General features: G+C 46.0%; 2 protein-coding genes across 2 annotated transcripts in view; one reads left to right on the forward strand and one right to left on the reverse strand.

Annotated features, from left to right (window-relative positions):
- The first annotated feature begins 11,230 nt into the window (after nucleotides 1-11,230).
- LOC127324174 (uncharacterized) lies at nucleotides 11,231-12,145 on the forward strand. The gene has a single exon (XM_051352176.2). The coding sequence runs from the start codon at nucleotides 11,367-11,369 to the stop codon at nucleotides 11,937-11,939; it is 573 nt and encodes a 190-aa protein (XP_051208136.1). The 5' UTR covers nucleotides 11,231-11,366; the 3' UTR covers nucleotides 11,940-12,145.
- Nucleotides 12,146-14,475: 2,330 nt separating this feature from the next.
- LOC127324176 (uncharacterized) overlaps nucleotides 14,476-17,600 on the reverse strand; it is a 4,559-nt gene continuing 1,434 nt past the window's right edge. The window contains exon 2 of the mRNA XM_051352178.2: nucleotides 14,476-14,766. Coding sequence (XP_051208138.1) covers nucleotides 14,627-14,766 — 140 coding nt within the window. The 3' untranslated portion in view covers nucleotides 14,476-14,626. The remainder of the gene's footprint in view (nucleotides 14,767-17,600) is intronic.

The raw sequence follows: 17,600 nt of genomic DNA on the forward strand, positions 1-17,600 counted from the left end.
ATGTTTTAATCTAATTACTAATGAACTCCCACTTAATACAACATCCCTCATAGTTGTTAAGTGGTACACGATCCAAATCCACTACACCAAAACCGATCATCACGTGAGATGATGTAGCTTCAATGGTAAACATCAACATGTTGATCATATCATCCATATGACTCGTGTTCAACCTTTCGGTTTCCGTTGTCCCGAGGCCATGTCTGTACATGCTAGGCTCGTCAAGCAAACCCAAGTATTCCGCGTGTGCAACATGGCTTACACCCGTTGTATGTCAAGTTTATCACACCCGATCATCACGAGATGCTTCAAAACGTCGAACAATGCAACGGTGCATACGAGGGAAGAACACTTTATTATCTTGATATTAATGTGAGGGATCATCTTATAATGCTACCGTCGCGATCTAAGCAAAATAAGATGCATAAAAGGATTAACATCACATGCAGTTCATATGTGATATGATATGGCCCTTTTGTCTTTGCGCCTTTGATCTTCATCTCCAAAGCACGGATATGATCTCCATCATCTTCGGGCATGATCTCCATCATCGTCGGTGTAGCGTCAAGGTTCATGGCGCCGTCTTCATGGTTGTTCACCTCATGTAGCAACTATAACAACTACTTTGAAATACTACTCAACATGAAAATTAAAGACAACCATAAGGCTCCTGCCGGTTGCCACAATACAATAATGATCATCTCATACATATTCATCATCATATCATGGCCATATCACATCACCAAACCCTGCAAAAACAAGTTAGACGTCTCTAATTTGGTTTGCATATTTTACGTGGTTTAGGGTTTTCGAGAGAGATCTAATCTACCTACGAACATGAACCACAACGTTGATACTAATGTTTTCAATAGAAGAGTAAATTGAATCTTCACTATAGTAGGAGAGACAGACACCCGCAAAGCCTCTTATGCAATACAAGTTGCATGTCAAACGAGGAACAAGTCTCATGAACGCGGTCATGTAAAGTTAGTCCGAGCCGCTTCATCCCACTATGCCACAAAGATGCAAAGTACTCAAACTAAAGATAACAAGAGCATCAACGCCCACAAACCATTGTGTTCTACTCGTGCAACCATCTATGCATAGATACGGCTCTGATACCACTGTAGGATAACGTTGCATAGAAAACAAAAATTTTCCTACCGCGAACACGCAATCCAAGCCAAGATGCAATCTAGAAGACGGTAGCAACGAGGGGGTATCGAGTCTCACCCTTGAAGAGATTCCAAAGCCTACAAGATGAGGCTCTTGTTGCTGCGGTAGACGATCACTTGCCACTTGCAAAAGCGCGTAGAAGATCTTGATCACGATCGGTTCCGGCGCCACGAACGGGCAGCACCTCCGTACTCGGTCACACGTTCGGTTGTTGATGAAGACGACGTCCACCTCCCCGTTCCAGCGGGCAGCGGAAGTAGTAGCTCCTCTTGAATCCGACAGCACGACGGCGTGGTGTCGGTGGCGGTGTAGAAGTCCGGCGGAGCTTCGCTAAGCTACGCGGGAAATATGAAGTGGAGGAGCAAAGCTAGGGTTTGGGAGGGGTGGCCGGCCACTCAAGGGGGCGGCCAAGCTATGGTCTTGGGGTGGCCGGCCCCCTCCCTTGGCCCCTCATTATATAGGTGGATCCCAAGTGTTGGTGTCCAAGTCTTCGAATAAGACCCGAAACCAAAACCTTCCATAGGAGGGGGCAAACCTAGCCCAACTAGGACTCCCACCCAAAGGTGGGATTCCCACCTCCCATGTGGGGTTGGCCGGCCCCCTATGGTGGAGTCCACTTGGGACTCCACCCCCACTAGGGCTGGCCGGCCATGGAGGTGGAGTCCCTTGTGGACTCCACCTTCCTTGGTGGTTTCTTCCGGACTTTTCTAGAACCTTCTAGAACCTTCCATAGAACCTTCCGCGACATTTTATTTCACATAAAATGACATCCTATATATGAATCTTATTCTCCGACCATTCCGAACTCCTCGTGATGTCCGGGATCTCATCCGGGACTCCGAACAAATATTCGAACTCCATTCCATAATTCAAGAACTACCATTTCAACATCCAACTTTAAGTGTGTCACCCTACGGTTCGAGAACTATGCGGACATGGTTGAGTACTCACTCCGACCAATAACCAATAGCGGGATCTGGAGATCCATAATGGCTCCCACATATTCAACGATGACTTTAGTGATCGAATGAACCATTCACATACATTACCAATTCCCTTTGTCTCACGATATTTTACTTGTCCGAGGTTTGATCTTCGGTATCACTCTATACCTTGTTCAACCTCGTCTCCTGACAAGTACTCTTTACTCGTACCGTGGTATGTGGTCTCTTATGAACTCTTTCATATGCTTGCAAGACATTAGACGACATTCCACCGAGAGGGCCCAGAGTATATCTATCCGTCATCGGGATGGACAAATCCCATTGTTGATCCATATGCCTCAACTCATACTTTCCGGATACTTAATCCCACCTTTATAGCCACCCATTTACGCAGTGGTGTTTGGTGTAATCAAAGTACCTTTCCGGTATAAGTGATTTACATGATCTCATGGTCATAAGGACTAGGTAACTATGTATCGAAAGCTTATAGCAAATAACTTAATGACGAGATCTTATGCTACGCTTAATTGGGTGTGTCCATTATATCATTCACACAATGACATAACCTTGTTATTAATAACATCCAATGTTCATGATTATGAAACTAATCATCCATTAATCAACAAGCTAGTTTAAGAGGCATACTAGGGACTTCTTGTTTGTCTACATATCACACATGTACTAATGTTTCGGTTAATACAATTCTAGCATGATATATAAACATTTATCATAAACATAAAGATATAAATAATAACCACTTTATTATTGCCTCTAGGGCATATCTCCTTCAGATATTGATATTGATTTTTTTATCCTAAACAACTAATTTTATAATCTTTAAGAAACCAATAAAAATCATGTTTATATCCTACTTATAAACTCTACAAAATAAATGAAATAAATATCCATGCCTCATTAGAATTATACAAGTTTCTTTTGCTAATAAGGTTGTCATTTCAAGCACGCATGTTGGGTTGGCCTTATATGATCTAGTAATTATATACCTTAACTTTTAGTTCCATGTCATCAAACTTAAACCCCATTGTTTAGTATAACCATGATGATCAACTAAAATGGCAATGCTTTGTAGCGACTCACTTTATATATTCATGCTCAACTAAAACCTACAAGTATTAGATTGTTATGAATCACCTAGTTTAGGAAACCATTATGGAGTACTTAGTGAAGCAAATGAGAAGGCATAGTGAACCCTAATGGTTAACTCATGACACCACCTTAATCACCATCCTTTGATATAATACCCTATGGTCAACCATAGTAGAAATCATGCATAGTAATTCAATTTGTTGTCCATGTTTAGCTAAACATGCCAATACTTTCTTCATATGAACCCATCCCACTTTGAAACCAACTAGTCCCTAATTAGTGAATTAAATGAACCTAATAGTGAATCCTAGTAAACCGTAGAAGCGCATAGCTCCTATTTGTAGTAGTTCTTGTTCTTTATTAAATATGTTCTTTAAAAGTTATTCTTTTGAAGTAAATATCAAGCAAACCATAGAAGCAAATAGTTCTTCCTTGAAATACTTATTATTTCTTAATTAATATGTTCTTTAAAAGTTATTCTTTTGAAATATAAAAAGTAATCATCAACCATGTACCATAAGACTTAAAACTAATTGATGTTCTTTATTTATTATGCAATCACTATTCCTTTATGTGTATGATTGTTATAAAGCACTCTACCACTTATTTATTATGCTAAAATAACCAAACCCTAATAAGAACCTTGTTTATGGAACCACTATAAAAGTGCAACACACCCTAAAGAAGTCATTATAACTCACTAATCCTAAATCATCGGGGTTAGGTTACACTTAGGGCGATTGCATCTCATACTATGCATTATAGCATCTTTGCCAGTTCTTTAAACATTATCCTTACCGGACGATGATGGTATTTCAGAATTTGGATTTATCACGTATCGAAGCTTTTGCATGCATAATCTTGCAGTCAAGAAAGGCAAGTTCATCGCTTGCTCGTGTCATTTGATTATTCTTATCAAACTATATGCAAAGTACTATATTTATCTCTCATGCATTGAAAATCAAAACATTACTTTACAGTTATGAATATGAGTATGTGGTGGGCAATGAAACCATGGTATGTGTTGATGGTGGAGGTTCCATTGCAAGGGTTCTACTCATCTAGGACTAATCACCAATGCCGTCTAGTGATCGTACATATCGCGTTAACCATGAGATCTATAATGGTTCTGGAAAAGTCAGATGTATCTTTTTCCTCTCGCATATCAACGGGCTACTAATATGGGTTGCCTAGATCGGTCTATCTATTTGGTAAAGGTAAGGACATCGGTCCAGAATGGTCTACCAATAGATACAAGAGAGTGCAGACTTGTTAAAGGTCTATGATGGATTGTAAGGATTGTTTGGGTTGATCTATCTATAGTGTACATGATAGGGCATGTAGATTGTTTGGAACGGTCTTAATGGTAAAGGGGAGAACAAATGTCTGGGGTGTTCCACCTATAGATAAAGGACATGACAGACTTACAAAAGGGTGGGTATGCGGGGTCACATAGAAGACAGTGATTGACTTGGTTCTTATACTGGGCTTCACACCAAGGAAGTGTGGACGGAAAAGATTCGCTCGGTTGGCAATAAGGATAAGTTCTCTTATGGAAAAAGTAACGCACCTCTGCAGAGTGTATCAAATTGTGGCTCGTCACTCCCTGTTCCTGCAAGGGAACTACGGACGTGGCAGGAAAGGAACTCCGTGAAGTTCTGGTCAACCTGTGAAGACTGATGGACATAGTTTTCAGAATAAAAGCAACCTATTGAAGAAATTATTATGAAAAAATGCATTCACCTATGACTTTCTGGTCTATGGCTGTAGCTAGTGCATGATACACCTATTTCCTATAATGAATTTGCTGAGTACGCTCGTACTCATTCCCTCCCTCTTGAACCTCCTTCTTAGATTTAAGGTCATCAAAGGAGAAACTACCGTGGAACTCGAAGACAAAGGAGTCAAGTACAACAAGATGAGAAACCCAATCAATAAAGTCAATGGAGTCAACTTCTGCATCAGCTAGAGTGAAAACTTAGACTAGTAATATAGTAATAGAGGGGAACCATTTCCCTAATCCTAGTACCTAAGTAGTTAGAGTTCTATATCAGGCCATGTAGCTCTAAGAGCTAGAGGTAGCAATAAGTTAGACTACGAGTTGTTCTTTTCAAGCTTTATTTGCAGTTTTACCTCATTGTAAAGTAGGAGACTATGTTAATCTTCTGTAAATAGTTCGTGTATCCTTCTATAGACATACCTTGAACCCGCATATGTTTCTGTTGTACCACTCTGAGAGATGTAATAGTGGAACGGTGTTTCACTTACGTTATATCAACTACTTGCGTACTACACCATGCAGTGGTATGCTGGGTCACCACACTAACCAAAGTCATCGACGGTGTACACCTATGTAGGGGCAAGTTACAAATCCAACATGAATCGATCGACGTAGGATGTTATTACAGCACAAAGTTGCAAGATTATATGTAAATGTAGCACACAAGCATGTACATTACCAATATTACGAGTAGATATAGCACAAAGGCTTACTAATTTGACACACATGAGGTTGATTTCATCCAAATCAACATAGAAGGTACTGAAACATGAGATGAAATAGCTACCTTCAACCACAACAATGGCTACATGAAAATAAATCGTAGGAACAGAGCAAAATGTGCATGTAATAAGCGAGATTGAGTAAAGATAACTATCCACATCCTACATTCTGGCTCAGATCTACTGAATCAACTACTCCAATCTACGACATGCGCACAGATCAGATATAGCTAGGGCTATGAAACTCACTACCATCAGAGAAGAACCGCTTGCCGACCTCAGAGAAGAAGTGGAAGCCCGCTGCCGCCGCCGCCCAGCGCCTACCAAGGTAGTCCCCCTGGCCGTCGGTGAACCTCTGCGCCGGGACGGAGAGCTCAAATGGAGGGGGGGGGGGGGGGGGGGGATGGAGATAAGATTTTGGGCGGTGAGCCGTGCTGTGATATAAGAGGGGTTCAAATCGGTGGGGCGACAAAACTTCTACCGCCGCTTTTCGTGGATGCGCGCGTGCTCGCGCCATCTCCGAGCTTGCACAACAGGTCGAATCTTTTCCCCTTTTCGGCTGCGCCAAGCTTGGCTCGCTGAAAACGGTGGAATCGAGCGTTCTCCACGTGCAGGTAAAATGGTGCTTTAAAGAGCGTGCAGGCCACAGTTTTGAAACGGGTCGGCCTACCAATTAGTCTTTTTTGACCCGTTAATTAGAAGCAAGAAAATACATTGTTAGCGATCAAACACGTCCTTACTGGGTGCGTTATCACCAAATCTTTTCCACCCGGAACTCTCCAACAACGACTATCACTTACCCCGCAGGGTAGCTACACGATGCCCATTCACGGCGACCCTCCAACTCAAGACTTGGCAACACCAGTGTACCGCACCGGCGAACGGCGAGCACGTAACCCGTACCGTACAACAGAGACGCCGAACCCAGCGCTAGATGACGCGGATACGGCTCTAGCTAGCCCATAATTAGCTCCGGCAACCACCGGAAACCAGCATCACGCTGGCTCGGTTATTCCCGACACGGCCGGCGGCGTGCACGCCGCGCGCGTTCCAGTTCCAGCCATCCAGGACGAGGGAAACAGCTCTCTCTCGCCCACGCCGATGGCACCCGTGAGGTCGACACGGCGGCGAGCGCACCTGCCGCACAACGCATACACGCGGTGGCGGCACGTGCATGTGCCCGGCCGCGGGGTTATGCGCTAGCTCTCTGCAAGTTGCAGCAGCCAGGCGATTAGCTCGCCTCCGGGAGCTCACTTCCCGGCAGCTTCCTCCTCCGTGACATGACATGATCGACATTCATTCCTGCGGATTGATTCGCCTCTGCAACTTGTGGTAGACATCTCATTAGTTATTACTTGCATGATTTGGGTCATGTGATGTTTGATGCGGAGCCAAGCCGCGCATATGGGCCGGTCGTCGAGGTCCCAAGTTGATTCTGTTAACCTTAACCAGTAAGCTCGGTAGCTGGTTTCACTTGAAAGATTTTTGTTCCTTTCAATTTGCGTGTTACCTGTACAAACGATATGACATATATCCTGGGTCCGTGGCCTAGTGTGCAATAGATCAGTGACTCGCCTGCCGCGTACAGCTTAGTGTGCAATAGATCAGTGACTCGCCTGCCGCGTACAGCTTACTCAAACCTAACTAACTGACACGGCCGGGTCCGTAGAAGCTACTCTTGGCTTTCTTTCGGGTATACATCCAAGTTCCTTTTTGGCGCCAAAGGACACGGAGTGCTCCCTCAGATTCTGCACAAGAGATTACGACATGTTCGTATGGCACTGTGAAACAAAACAAAAGACAAAACGGACCTTACAAAACTAGATCCGATCGAGGTTTCTCAGCAACACCACTGAAGATTAAAGCATGCTACTTCGTCGGTGAAGAGGTTTACGGAGGGAGACAGGGGTGCCAGGAGTTGCGTGGCCATCGGGCACCACTCGGAGTCGGAGGAAAAGACAGCAGCAAGACATTGCCGCATCCACTATGGGTGAAACATCGATCCAACACCGTCTTGAAGAATGAAAGCCACTCATCCTGTCATCCTGATTGACTAGGTTGTAGCGAACATGGAGGATCCACTGACAAACATATAGCACTAGCTAGGCGCAACCTTTTGAGACTTACAAGTAGCAGAAAATGTAAGTTTCAAATGGCATTTTATTATTCGCTTAGATAGTAATAATTCCCTCACGGTCCCTATATATTGGCAACACGTAAGAGCCCACAACTTTGGAGTGACGTTTTGTAGACCGAGCTACATGTAGCTTTTTTCAAAAAGATTAAAATGATATTTTAAAGTTTCAAAAATATCTGTAAAAAACCCTAGATGTAGGTAACAATGTATTCTATAAATATGCAAAATTTAACTTGAAATATCTTATATTCAAGGCAGTGCAAAAAATAACAAAAGTTGAACAAAGAATAGTGAACATGAAAAAATTTAAAACCTCCGAAATATTAGATCTAGTTATTTTTATGTGTCCCAAAATACAAGGTGTTTTGAGTTGAGGTTTTGCATACCGGTAGAATACATCATTATCAACATCTAGATTTTTTTCAGATTTTTCTGCAACTTTAAATTGCCATTTTCAAAATTTTCAAAGTAAACAACATACATGTTTCCCGAGCCACATATGTAGTTTTTACCCAAAACTTGAGTGATACTTGATGAAAGTATACCGGTGATGTAAGTTGTTTTTGACCTTTTCCAATCTTAAACATATTATTATTGGTTATGCTACATACATTTACTTATAAAATGCACATAATTCTAGAGAAATTCAATGATACTTCAAAGGTCAATGGTATATGTAGTTCAATCAAACATTGCAAACCTCTTATTGCAATAGTTGACTTCCGAATTATACAACACCTTCGCGGGTTGTTAGCTTGCACATCTGTGCACTAGCTACCGTATCTGAGGAAGAATAATTTCCTTCTTTTGGACTGATTGCTATTTAAAATTATGTATCTCTTAAAGAAAAATGTTGTAGGAGGTCTCTTGCATACTTGCAGTGGGCAACTATTTTATGATCTTGATGATTTGCCTTCGTTGGTCAAAGGAACTACGTCTGTTTCATGATGTAAGACGTTTTGTTAAACTATTTTAGTTTTCGAAAACAGGGCTTATATTATGAAACGTAGGGATATTTGATTGAGGTCTGCTCCGGTGTCCCACCCTCCTAACTAAAAGTTGGAGGAGTAAGTTAGCCCTGTGCCTCCTAACGAAGAGGTATCAGCAGCAGCGGATCTAAAGATAGCTATGGGGGTGCATGGGAACCCCGGTAGAAACCAATTCCTTTGTGAAATGTTATTTTTTTCACCACATATGCACCCAAGAAAATTGTAATTTATCTCTTAATGCACCCTCCGTGCACCTTGATCTCAAATATTGTACTTCTCCTTTTTCGATAAAGGAAATATATAAATATCAAAAGATACGAATTACACCCTGCAACAACGCAACGCCCTAATGGCAGTACGGATGCACACAACCAAAAAAGATAAAAGAAAACTAAGAAAAAAAAAGTCCCGCTATAGTATCACAGGCCTAGCAACAATAATACATCCACCCCTGGACAACACCTGAAATACAGACTCTCAAAAAGCGACGCCTCGAGGAAGAGAACAGTGCACCAGTGTCGTCGTCGCCTGATTAAAGATCTTAGGTTTTCACCTTTAAGATAGTTCCCGCTCTTAAAACAATTTCTCCAACAAGATCATTGCCAGGCACAACCAATTAAGGCCAGACCTTGGGTTTTCACCCAGAAAGGTAGGACTCTGAACTTCACTTGTGCCGTCGCCCCCACTTTCATACCACTGCTGCGAATCCCGGAACACCAAGCAAGTTTCTCAACATCGGGGAGACTTGAACCTTCTTTAGCTAATCCCGCAATCCCCCCTGCTTCTGACTTCACCATGGATCAAAAGTCTCTTGATGTCAACACAGAACAGAGCTTCATGCAGCTCCCTCCGGAACCAAACAGTCGGAATAAAAGCATGAGTGCGCGCGAACTGAATACCATCCGATCTTGTGAACTCCAGGCAAAAGGTGCACTATTCCATCAGCTGTCGGAGCCTTCCGAAACTCATCACTATGGCTAGATGAAGAAAGATCGGCATTCAGAACGTCTTCATCTTCGTGAAAGAAAAACCCTAGGACCACCACCATGAAAGCCGGAATGCCGGCCCCGACGCCGCCGCCATGGATGGGAAACGCGGTCCATCTTCCTCCTCCAACCCGGCCGGTGGAGGTCAGCAGTGATCCCGTTGCCGTCCTTTCCCCGCCGAGTTCCGCCACACCACCGCATCTCCCTCCATGATCTAGGTGAAGTAGCCAAAGGCCACCGCCACCAGACCCGCCGTCCATCGTCGCCGCCCCTAGAAGACCCCGCCTCCGCGCGAAGGGGATTCCATGGACGCGCCACCACCACCCCTGCCTTTGGCAGCTGGACGCGGCCGCCACCGCTGACCCCGACGGCGGCAGCGGCCAGGAGGAGGAAGATGAGCCGCCTCTTCTTGGGTTGGGGTCGTCGCCCGGAGCCGCCTCGTGCGAGACGACCCGGGGCGAAGGTGGGAAGGGGGGAGAGGGGATGGAAGGGGCGGTGGTGGAGGGAGGGAGGGGCGGCGCTGGGAGGGTAGAGGGTGGAGGGGTGGCGGCTAGGTCAGCGGCGAGGAGGAGGAAGATGGGACACCTCTTCTTGGGCCCGGGTCGTCGCCCGGAGCCACCTCGCGCGAGACGACCCGTGGCGAAGGTGGGAAGGGAGGAGAGAGGATGGAAGGGTTGTACTTCTCCTTGTCTCTTTTAATTGACTCGGATTTAGTACAATTTTGTACTAAATTTAAATCAATTAAAAAGAACCGGCGAGTTGCTCCACCACTGGGTATCGAAAGATCCTACCTGTCCATTCGTGACAAAGTTTAGAGGGAGGCACTGCAGCAAAACCCTGACTTTTATTGCGAGCTGTTATATAACTCATCTGGCCGAGATAGGCCGGCAAACAGCCAGCATGCAATATTCAAGCCAGTGTTACAAAGATTCAGCCAAAGAGTCGACAACTTTACTATCGAACTGTGGAAACACTGTCGCTATATGGACTAAACTGGGTGACTAAACTGTGCTTCGTGGTTTGCCTTTTTTCAACCAAAAGTCTGGACCGGAATTCCTTCCCACCCTGCCTGCCGATCTGAATACTGAGCGGAGGAGACACGATGCACCGGAGTCGGAGCACACCGCCGGCGCGCACCCAACGCTCCACTCCACCAGTAGTCCGTGTCGCTGGAATTTTCTCGTCCGCCGTCCCCACCGAAGCCGAACCCCCGTCACCGCGGTCGGTCGCCTCCACGCGCACGTCCACTTCGGCTCCTCGCTGAGCTTACCTTTCTTTTGTTCCTTCTCGCTGATGCCAGCTACCTCGCCACCGTCGTCATGCCCATCGCACGCGTTTCCTCCAACCAAGCATCTCTTCCCGCTCCACCTAGCTATATATCGATCTTGCGCGCGCAACCGCGATCCCACCGCAGCCACACACAAACCGAGCTATCAACAACTCTCATTCCTCGCACTCTTCAGCTAAGCAGTCTTCCTATCTCTGAGCTTTGCGCCCGTGCTTGTCGATCTAGCTCGTCTCGCTCATGGGGAACTTCGCGTCGTGCACGCTCGCCAGGATCCCCGGGGCGGCCAGGGGCGCCAGGGTCGTGCTCCCGGACGGCGGTGTGAGGCTGGTCAGGCCGCCAACCACCGCGGCCGAGCTGATGCTCGAGGCGCCCGGCCACTTCCTGGCCGACGCGCGCGCGCTGCAGGCGGGGCGCCGGATCTTGGCGCTCGCCGCGGACGAGGACCTCGAGCTCGGCGGCGTCTACGCCGCCTTTCCCATGAAGCGGCTCGGCTCCAAGGCCGCGTCCGCCGACCTTGCGCGCCTGGCCGCCGTTTTCACCAGGGAGACCCACGCGCGGCGGCACGCTTCGGCCAAGGTGGCCGCCATCGTCGTCGTGGCGCCGCCCGGGGTGGCTGTGGCTTCCGTTCCGGCGGCCGAGGATGACACCCTGGTCCGGGCGCCGCGGCTGGACGAGATGTCCGTGGACGACGACGCGGCCGCGGCGGAGATCGGAGAGCTCAAGCAGCGGATAAGCTGCGGTCGCTTGTCCAGGCGGCGGCCGACGTTGGAGACCATACCTGAGGAGAGCTACAAGCTAGCAGTATGCTAATGCTACAAGTCAATTAGCTAGCCACGTCCTTAACAAAATGAGGGTGGCAAAGGCCATCTCTCGTTTTCTTTTTTCCCATTTTCTTGACCCAGCGTAAACTTTGCTGCCACTTTTTTCATGTATTTTTGAGTGATGAAAGGGCATTGAACAAAAACAAGGTTGGGATTAACGATCAAGGAATATAACAAATTTCACTAACGCATGCATACTCAATATATGGCGAACTTCAGTTTTCTGCTTTTGATCCTGGGAAATTTCTCTTCGTATGACTCAACACCAAGGAAACGATCATTGTCGTCTCAGATTCATACTTAGTTTGTGGCGCCGTATCAAAGATCCATATGTTGGATTATATTGGTTAAGGCCAGGTAGTCAGCTTATATTTTTTCGATAAAGTGAATATATTAATATCAAAAGATACCAATTACACCCGGCCTCTGCAACAACACACCACCCTAATGGCACTACGGATGCACACAGCCAAAAAAGAAAATAAAAGAAAACTAAGAAACAAAAGTCCCGCTACAGTATCTCGGGCCTAACAACAGCAATACATCCACCGCCAAGACAACACCTGAAATACAGACTCTCCAAAAACGACGCCTTCAAGAAGGGAACAGTGTTCTAACACCGTCGTCGCCGATCAAAGATCTTAGGTTTTCAACCTGAAGATAGGCCCCGCTCTCAAAACAATGCCTCCAACAAGGTCATTGCCAGGCACAACCAGTTAAGGCCAGACCTTGGGTTTTCACCCTGAAAGGTAGGACTCTGAACTTCACCTGTGTTGTCACCCCCACTTTCATACCGCTGGTGTGAAGCCTGGAACACCAAGCCAGTTCCATCTCACCACCAAGATCCGACCACCATTGCTCTTCCACCAATCTTGACTTTCATGACCTTCTCCGCCAGCACCATGGAAAGAAAACAAGCTCCATGATATTAACAGCCAGCAGAGCTTCGAAGCGCTCCCTCTGAAACCAAACGGTCAGATAAAAAACATGGGTGCGCTCGACCGAAAACACCCAATCCAGCAATCTTCAGGCATTGATCACACAATGAATTTCGCCGGCAGGACCTTCCGGAACACGACAATCCAGCAAGCTCGGTGGGAAGAAGCTTTCGAGCGATCTTCACTTGGCGCGAGAGAAACCCTAGGACTGCCACCTTTATTAGGCAGAACGGCAGACCCCCTCGCCGCCACCCGCCGGCAACCTGCTCCGCCGCGGACGCCGCACTCTACCACCGGCCATGAGGCAGCAAAGAGATCGGCGACGACCAAGCAGGGTCGACCCCGACCAGACCAGCCCAACCATGCAGTGAAGAAGACCGGATAGGCAGCACGGGAATCACCCAGATCAAGATCTGGAGTTTTCCCCAACGCCACCCAATCTGGCCCAGATCTTCACCGCCGGTCAAGGCGCCGCCGGAGGAGAGTCTCCGCCACCACCCCGACCAGGGGCACCGCCCTGGTCGCTGCACGCAGATGAGCCACCACCACCGCCCTAGCAGCCATGGCGCAGATCTCCGGCGTCCACCACCCCAGTCCACCTTCGGGGGTTGGGCCTGCCGCCACCGCTGCAAGGGCCGGCGGCAGCGGCGGCTAGCGGAGCAGGCGGAGGGGGCTGTAGGCGGCGGCGGCGCGGTATCGCCCCGGTGTCGCCCTAGGGAGCGACATGGGAGCCCTTCGGCCCTCGAGTCGCAGGTAAACTAGCAACAAAATTACAATTGTTAGTCAGCCTATATAGTATGCAAATATTGAAATCTTGAGACCCAACTAGTATGGCAGTCTGGATGCTGCGAGAAACTAAGTTCAGTTTTACATTGTTAGTTAGAAAAGAGTTGGAGCAGTTTCAGCTCTACTAAGTGAGTGAGAAGAGTTGGAGTCACGCGCACTCCTTCTCCACCGCCACCCGCCTCGCTATGTACGCTCTCGTCGCGTTTCGTGACTCGAGTTCAAAACCAGTTTTGGGAAAAATTTAATTTTTATTTACATGTGGCGGGTTTGGTCGGCGGCTCCCCTCCCAACCTATACTAGGAGACGAGAGAAAACTCTCGCGGACCAAGTTCCTTTTGATGCCCCGCTCTCTAGTCTTCTCCATCCCAGCGATAACGCGCACGGTTGTTCAGCGAGCTGGCCACTGAAACCCCGCCATCGAGATCCTGAATCGTGAGATGGGCGATAAGATTTTTGGGGAGCATCTCGGCGCGACTGCTCACCTATTTGCGACAGCTTCCTGGCCGACCTGTATAGATTCGGTGACCTCGACAACGCCATGGGCGATCTCAACAATAACCATATTGATGTTGATGCTGGAGTGACCGACCCGGTCACAATGTACATGCTTACCCCCTCTCTGTTTGCACTAGTACTTGCTCCATATTCATATCCGCTAGTCGTTCTTAGTATAATATGTACGGTTAAGTATGCTAGTGTGTCCGTGATGTTGATTTCGGTAATTAAACTCACTTAGAAATTGCCTAATTCAAAAACATTATATGTTTTTTCGATAAATGATGCCTTTATTACGTTTTGAAAGCAATTACATCCAGCCTCTGCATAACCAGGATGCACACAGCCGTTTTGTTGTCTCAAGTTCAAAAAGATAAAAAATAAAACTAGGCGAGATACATATCGGAACGATGAATCATATAACGCCTAAGGAGTAGGTGGGGCATCTATCCGTAGACTATGCTGCCACCCATGTTGGGAAAAAGTATCCCTCGCCGTAGCCTCCAACCGTGTACAGACCTCCGTAAACAGGTCTCGGTTCTCCACTCGCTGAAGAGGTAACCACGAACGGAGAATACATGTACATCTGTAGATGACCTGCAACAAAGAGCAATTTATATCATTAAAAATCTTGTCATTTCTACATAGCCATAGCGCCCAGATAACTGCTAGCGCCCCCACCCTAAGAAGCAACTTAAACCTTGAATCGACACCATGAAGCCAATTGCCAAAGACATTGGCAACACTAGTCGGAGGATACAAGGTAGACGCTACTTGGATGACTGACCATATAGATCTCGCGAACTGGCACTGGAAGAATAAGTGTTTGATTGTTTCGTCGTGATGACAGAAAACACATCGAGTACTCCCATGCCAATTACGCTTAACAAGATTGTCTTTGGTGAGAATTACCCCTCGACGAAGATACCATCCAAAATTTTTAATTTTTAATGGTATCTTCATCTTCCAAATCTTCTTGTTATTATCAACTGGTAAATCAGAAATAAGGATCGCGTTGTAGAAAGATTTTACAGAGAAAGTACCATTCACATGAAGGTTCCATCTAAATTCGTCTGGTTCGTCCGATAATTGAATATCTCCGAGCCGTTGAATTAAGGTATTCCATGCCACAAGCCTTTGTCCAAGTAAAACCCGTCTGAACGTCACATTCGGAGGTGAGGTAGCCATTACAGTAGCAATGGTATCACCTTGACGGCGAGCAATCCTATAAAGAGCTGGATACTGTTCACTTAAGGGTGCATTGTCTAGCCAAGCATCTTCCCAGAACCGTATCTGTGCTCCATTCCTTATTGAGAAAGTGCCATGGCGAAAAAAATCATTTTTTGTCGCCATTAGCCCGGCCCAGAAGTGAGAATCCCCTGGTTTCCAAACCACTTGGGATAATGTCTTCGAACCAATATACTTTCTCCGAAGAATAGTTTGCCAAGTCCCATCCTCAGTGAGGAGCTTAAACAGCCATTTACCCAGTAGAGCTGAATTCTTGACTGCCAAGTCATGAACTCCAAGCCCTCCTTGGTCTTTGGGACTACAAACTATACTCCACTTAACCAGTCGATATTTCTTTTTCTCGCTGTCCCCTTGCCAAAAGAATCTGGATCGATAGTAATCGAGTTTATGCAGAATTCCTTTCGGTAGGATGAAAAATGATAACATATACAGTACCATATTTGTGAGTACCGAATTAATGAGTACCAATCTTCCACCTAGGGACAGCAATTTACCTTTCCAACTACTAAGGCGTTTTTGCAGTCTTTCTTCCACTAATTTCCATTCCGCGATTGTAAGTCTCCGATAATGAATCGGAATACCCAAATAACGAATCGGAAATTGGCCTTGCCCGCAACCAAACAACTCTGTATACAGAGTCATATCATTTTGGGCATCACCGAAACAGAACAATTCACTTTTATGGAAATTGATTTTCAGTCCTGACAATTGCTCAAAAGCCGCCAAAATTAGTTTCAGATTTTGAGCTTTTTCAAGATCATGATCCATAAACAGAATTGTATCATCGGCATATTGAAGTATAGATAAGCCACCATCAACTAGATGTGGAATCACTCCTTCAATCTGGCCATCAGACTTAGCCCGCTCTATGAGTATAGCCAGCATATCCGCTACAATGTTAAACAACATCGGTGATAACGGATCCCCTTGGCGTAACCCTTTTCGTGTTTGGAAATAGTGACCGGTGTCATCATTAACCCGGATTGCGACACTACCTCCATACACAAAATCATATATCAGAGCGCGCCACTCTGGAGAAAAACCTTTCATCCTGAGTGTCTGCTGTAGAAAAGACCACTTAACTTTATCATACGCCTTTTCAAAATCTAGTTTTAAAATAACCCCATTTAATTTCTTAGAATGCATCTCATGTACCGTCTCGTGCAAGACCGCCACACCATCGAGGATGTTCCTTCCTTGCATAAAGGCTGTCTGTGATGGCTGGACAACATGATCCGCAACCGTATTAAGTCTAATGGTGGCCACTTTCGTGAAAATCTTGAAACTTACATTTAAGAGGCAGATAGGTCTATATTGTTGAATCCTTTCTGCCTCATTAACTTTCGGTAACAAGATTACTTCACCAAAATTTAGACGAAATAATTCTAGTTGTCCAGAGTGCAGGTCACTGAACAAATCTAGAAGGTCTGATTTAATCGTGTCCCAGAAAGTTTGATAAAACTCGGCTGGGAAACCATCAGGACTTGGTGCTTTGTTGCATTCCATTTGGAAAACTGCCTTCTGAACCTCTTCCTCGGTATAAGGTGCGGTTAGTAGACCATTTTCCTCAATGGAAACTTGGGGTATATCGTCCGTTAAGTCCTCATTAAGAGAGAAGGTACTTTCCTCCGGAGGACCAAACAAACCTTTATAATAACTAGTAATGTAAGATTTGAGTTGCTCATGGCCTTCAATCACCCCTTCATCTTGAGTAAGAGAATGAATACGTTTTTTCCGATGTCTCCCATTGGCTAAAGCATGGAAATATCGCGTATTTGAATCTCCTTCCAATATGAACTGGGCTTTGGATCGTTGATACCATTTGAGTTCCTCCTCACGAAGGAGACTCGCCATCTGCGCATTTGATTGATTTTTAAGTTCAATCTCCTGCGTCGACAACGGTCTAACCTCCGCAACAGCCTCAAGCTCATCAATAACATTTGATAAGCGAGCCTTCTCTTTTTTAAGGATACCAGCCGTATGGGCAGCCCAACCAGAGAGATGTTTGCGCATTGACCGCATCTTATTATTCCATCTCAGAATTGGAGAGCTGCCCCCGACCGGTCTCTCCCAAACCTTCTTAACCATATCATGAAAACCCTCTCGATGTAGCCAACCAAGTTCAAATTTGAACGGCCGTCTACACACTGGACGGGGATTCCCAGTAGTTAGGAAGATGGGGG

Source organism: Lolium perenne, chromosome 3 (genome assembly GCF_019359855.2).
Source record: "Lolium perenne isolate Kyuss_39 chromosome 3, Kyuss_2.0, whole genome shotgun sequence".
NCBI lineage: Eukaryota > Viridiplantae > Streptophyta > Magnoliopsida > Poales > Poaceae > Lolium > Lolium perenne.

What these genes read in the sequence shown, in the direction of transcription:
- LOC127324174 (XM_051352176.2), top strand. Translation starts at nt 11,367, where the DNA reads ATGGGGAACTTCGCGTCGTGCACGCTCGCCAGGATCCCCGGGGCGGCC.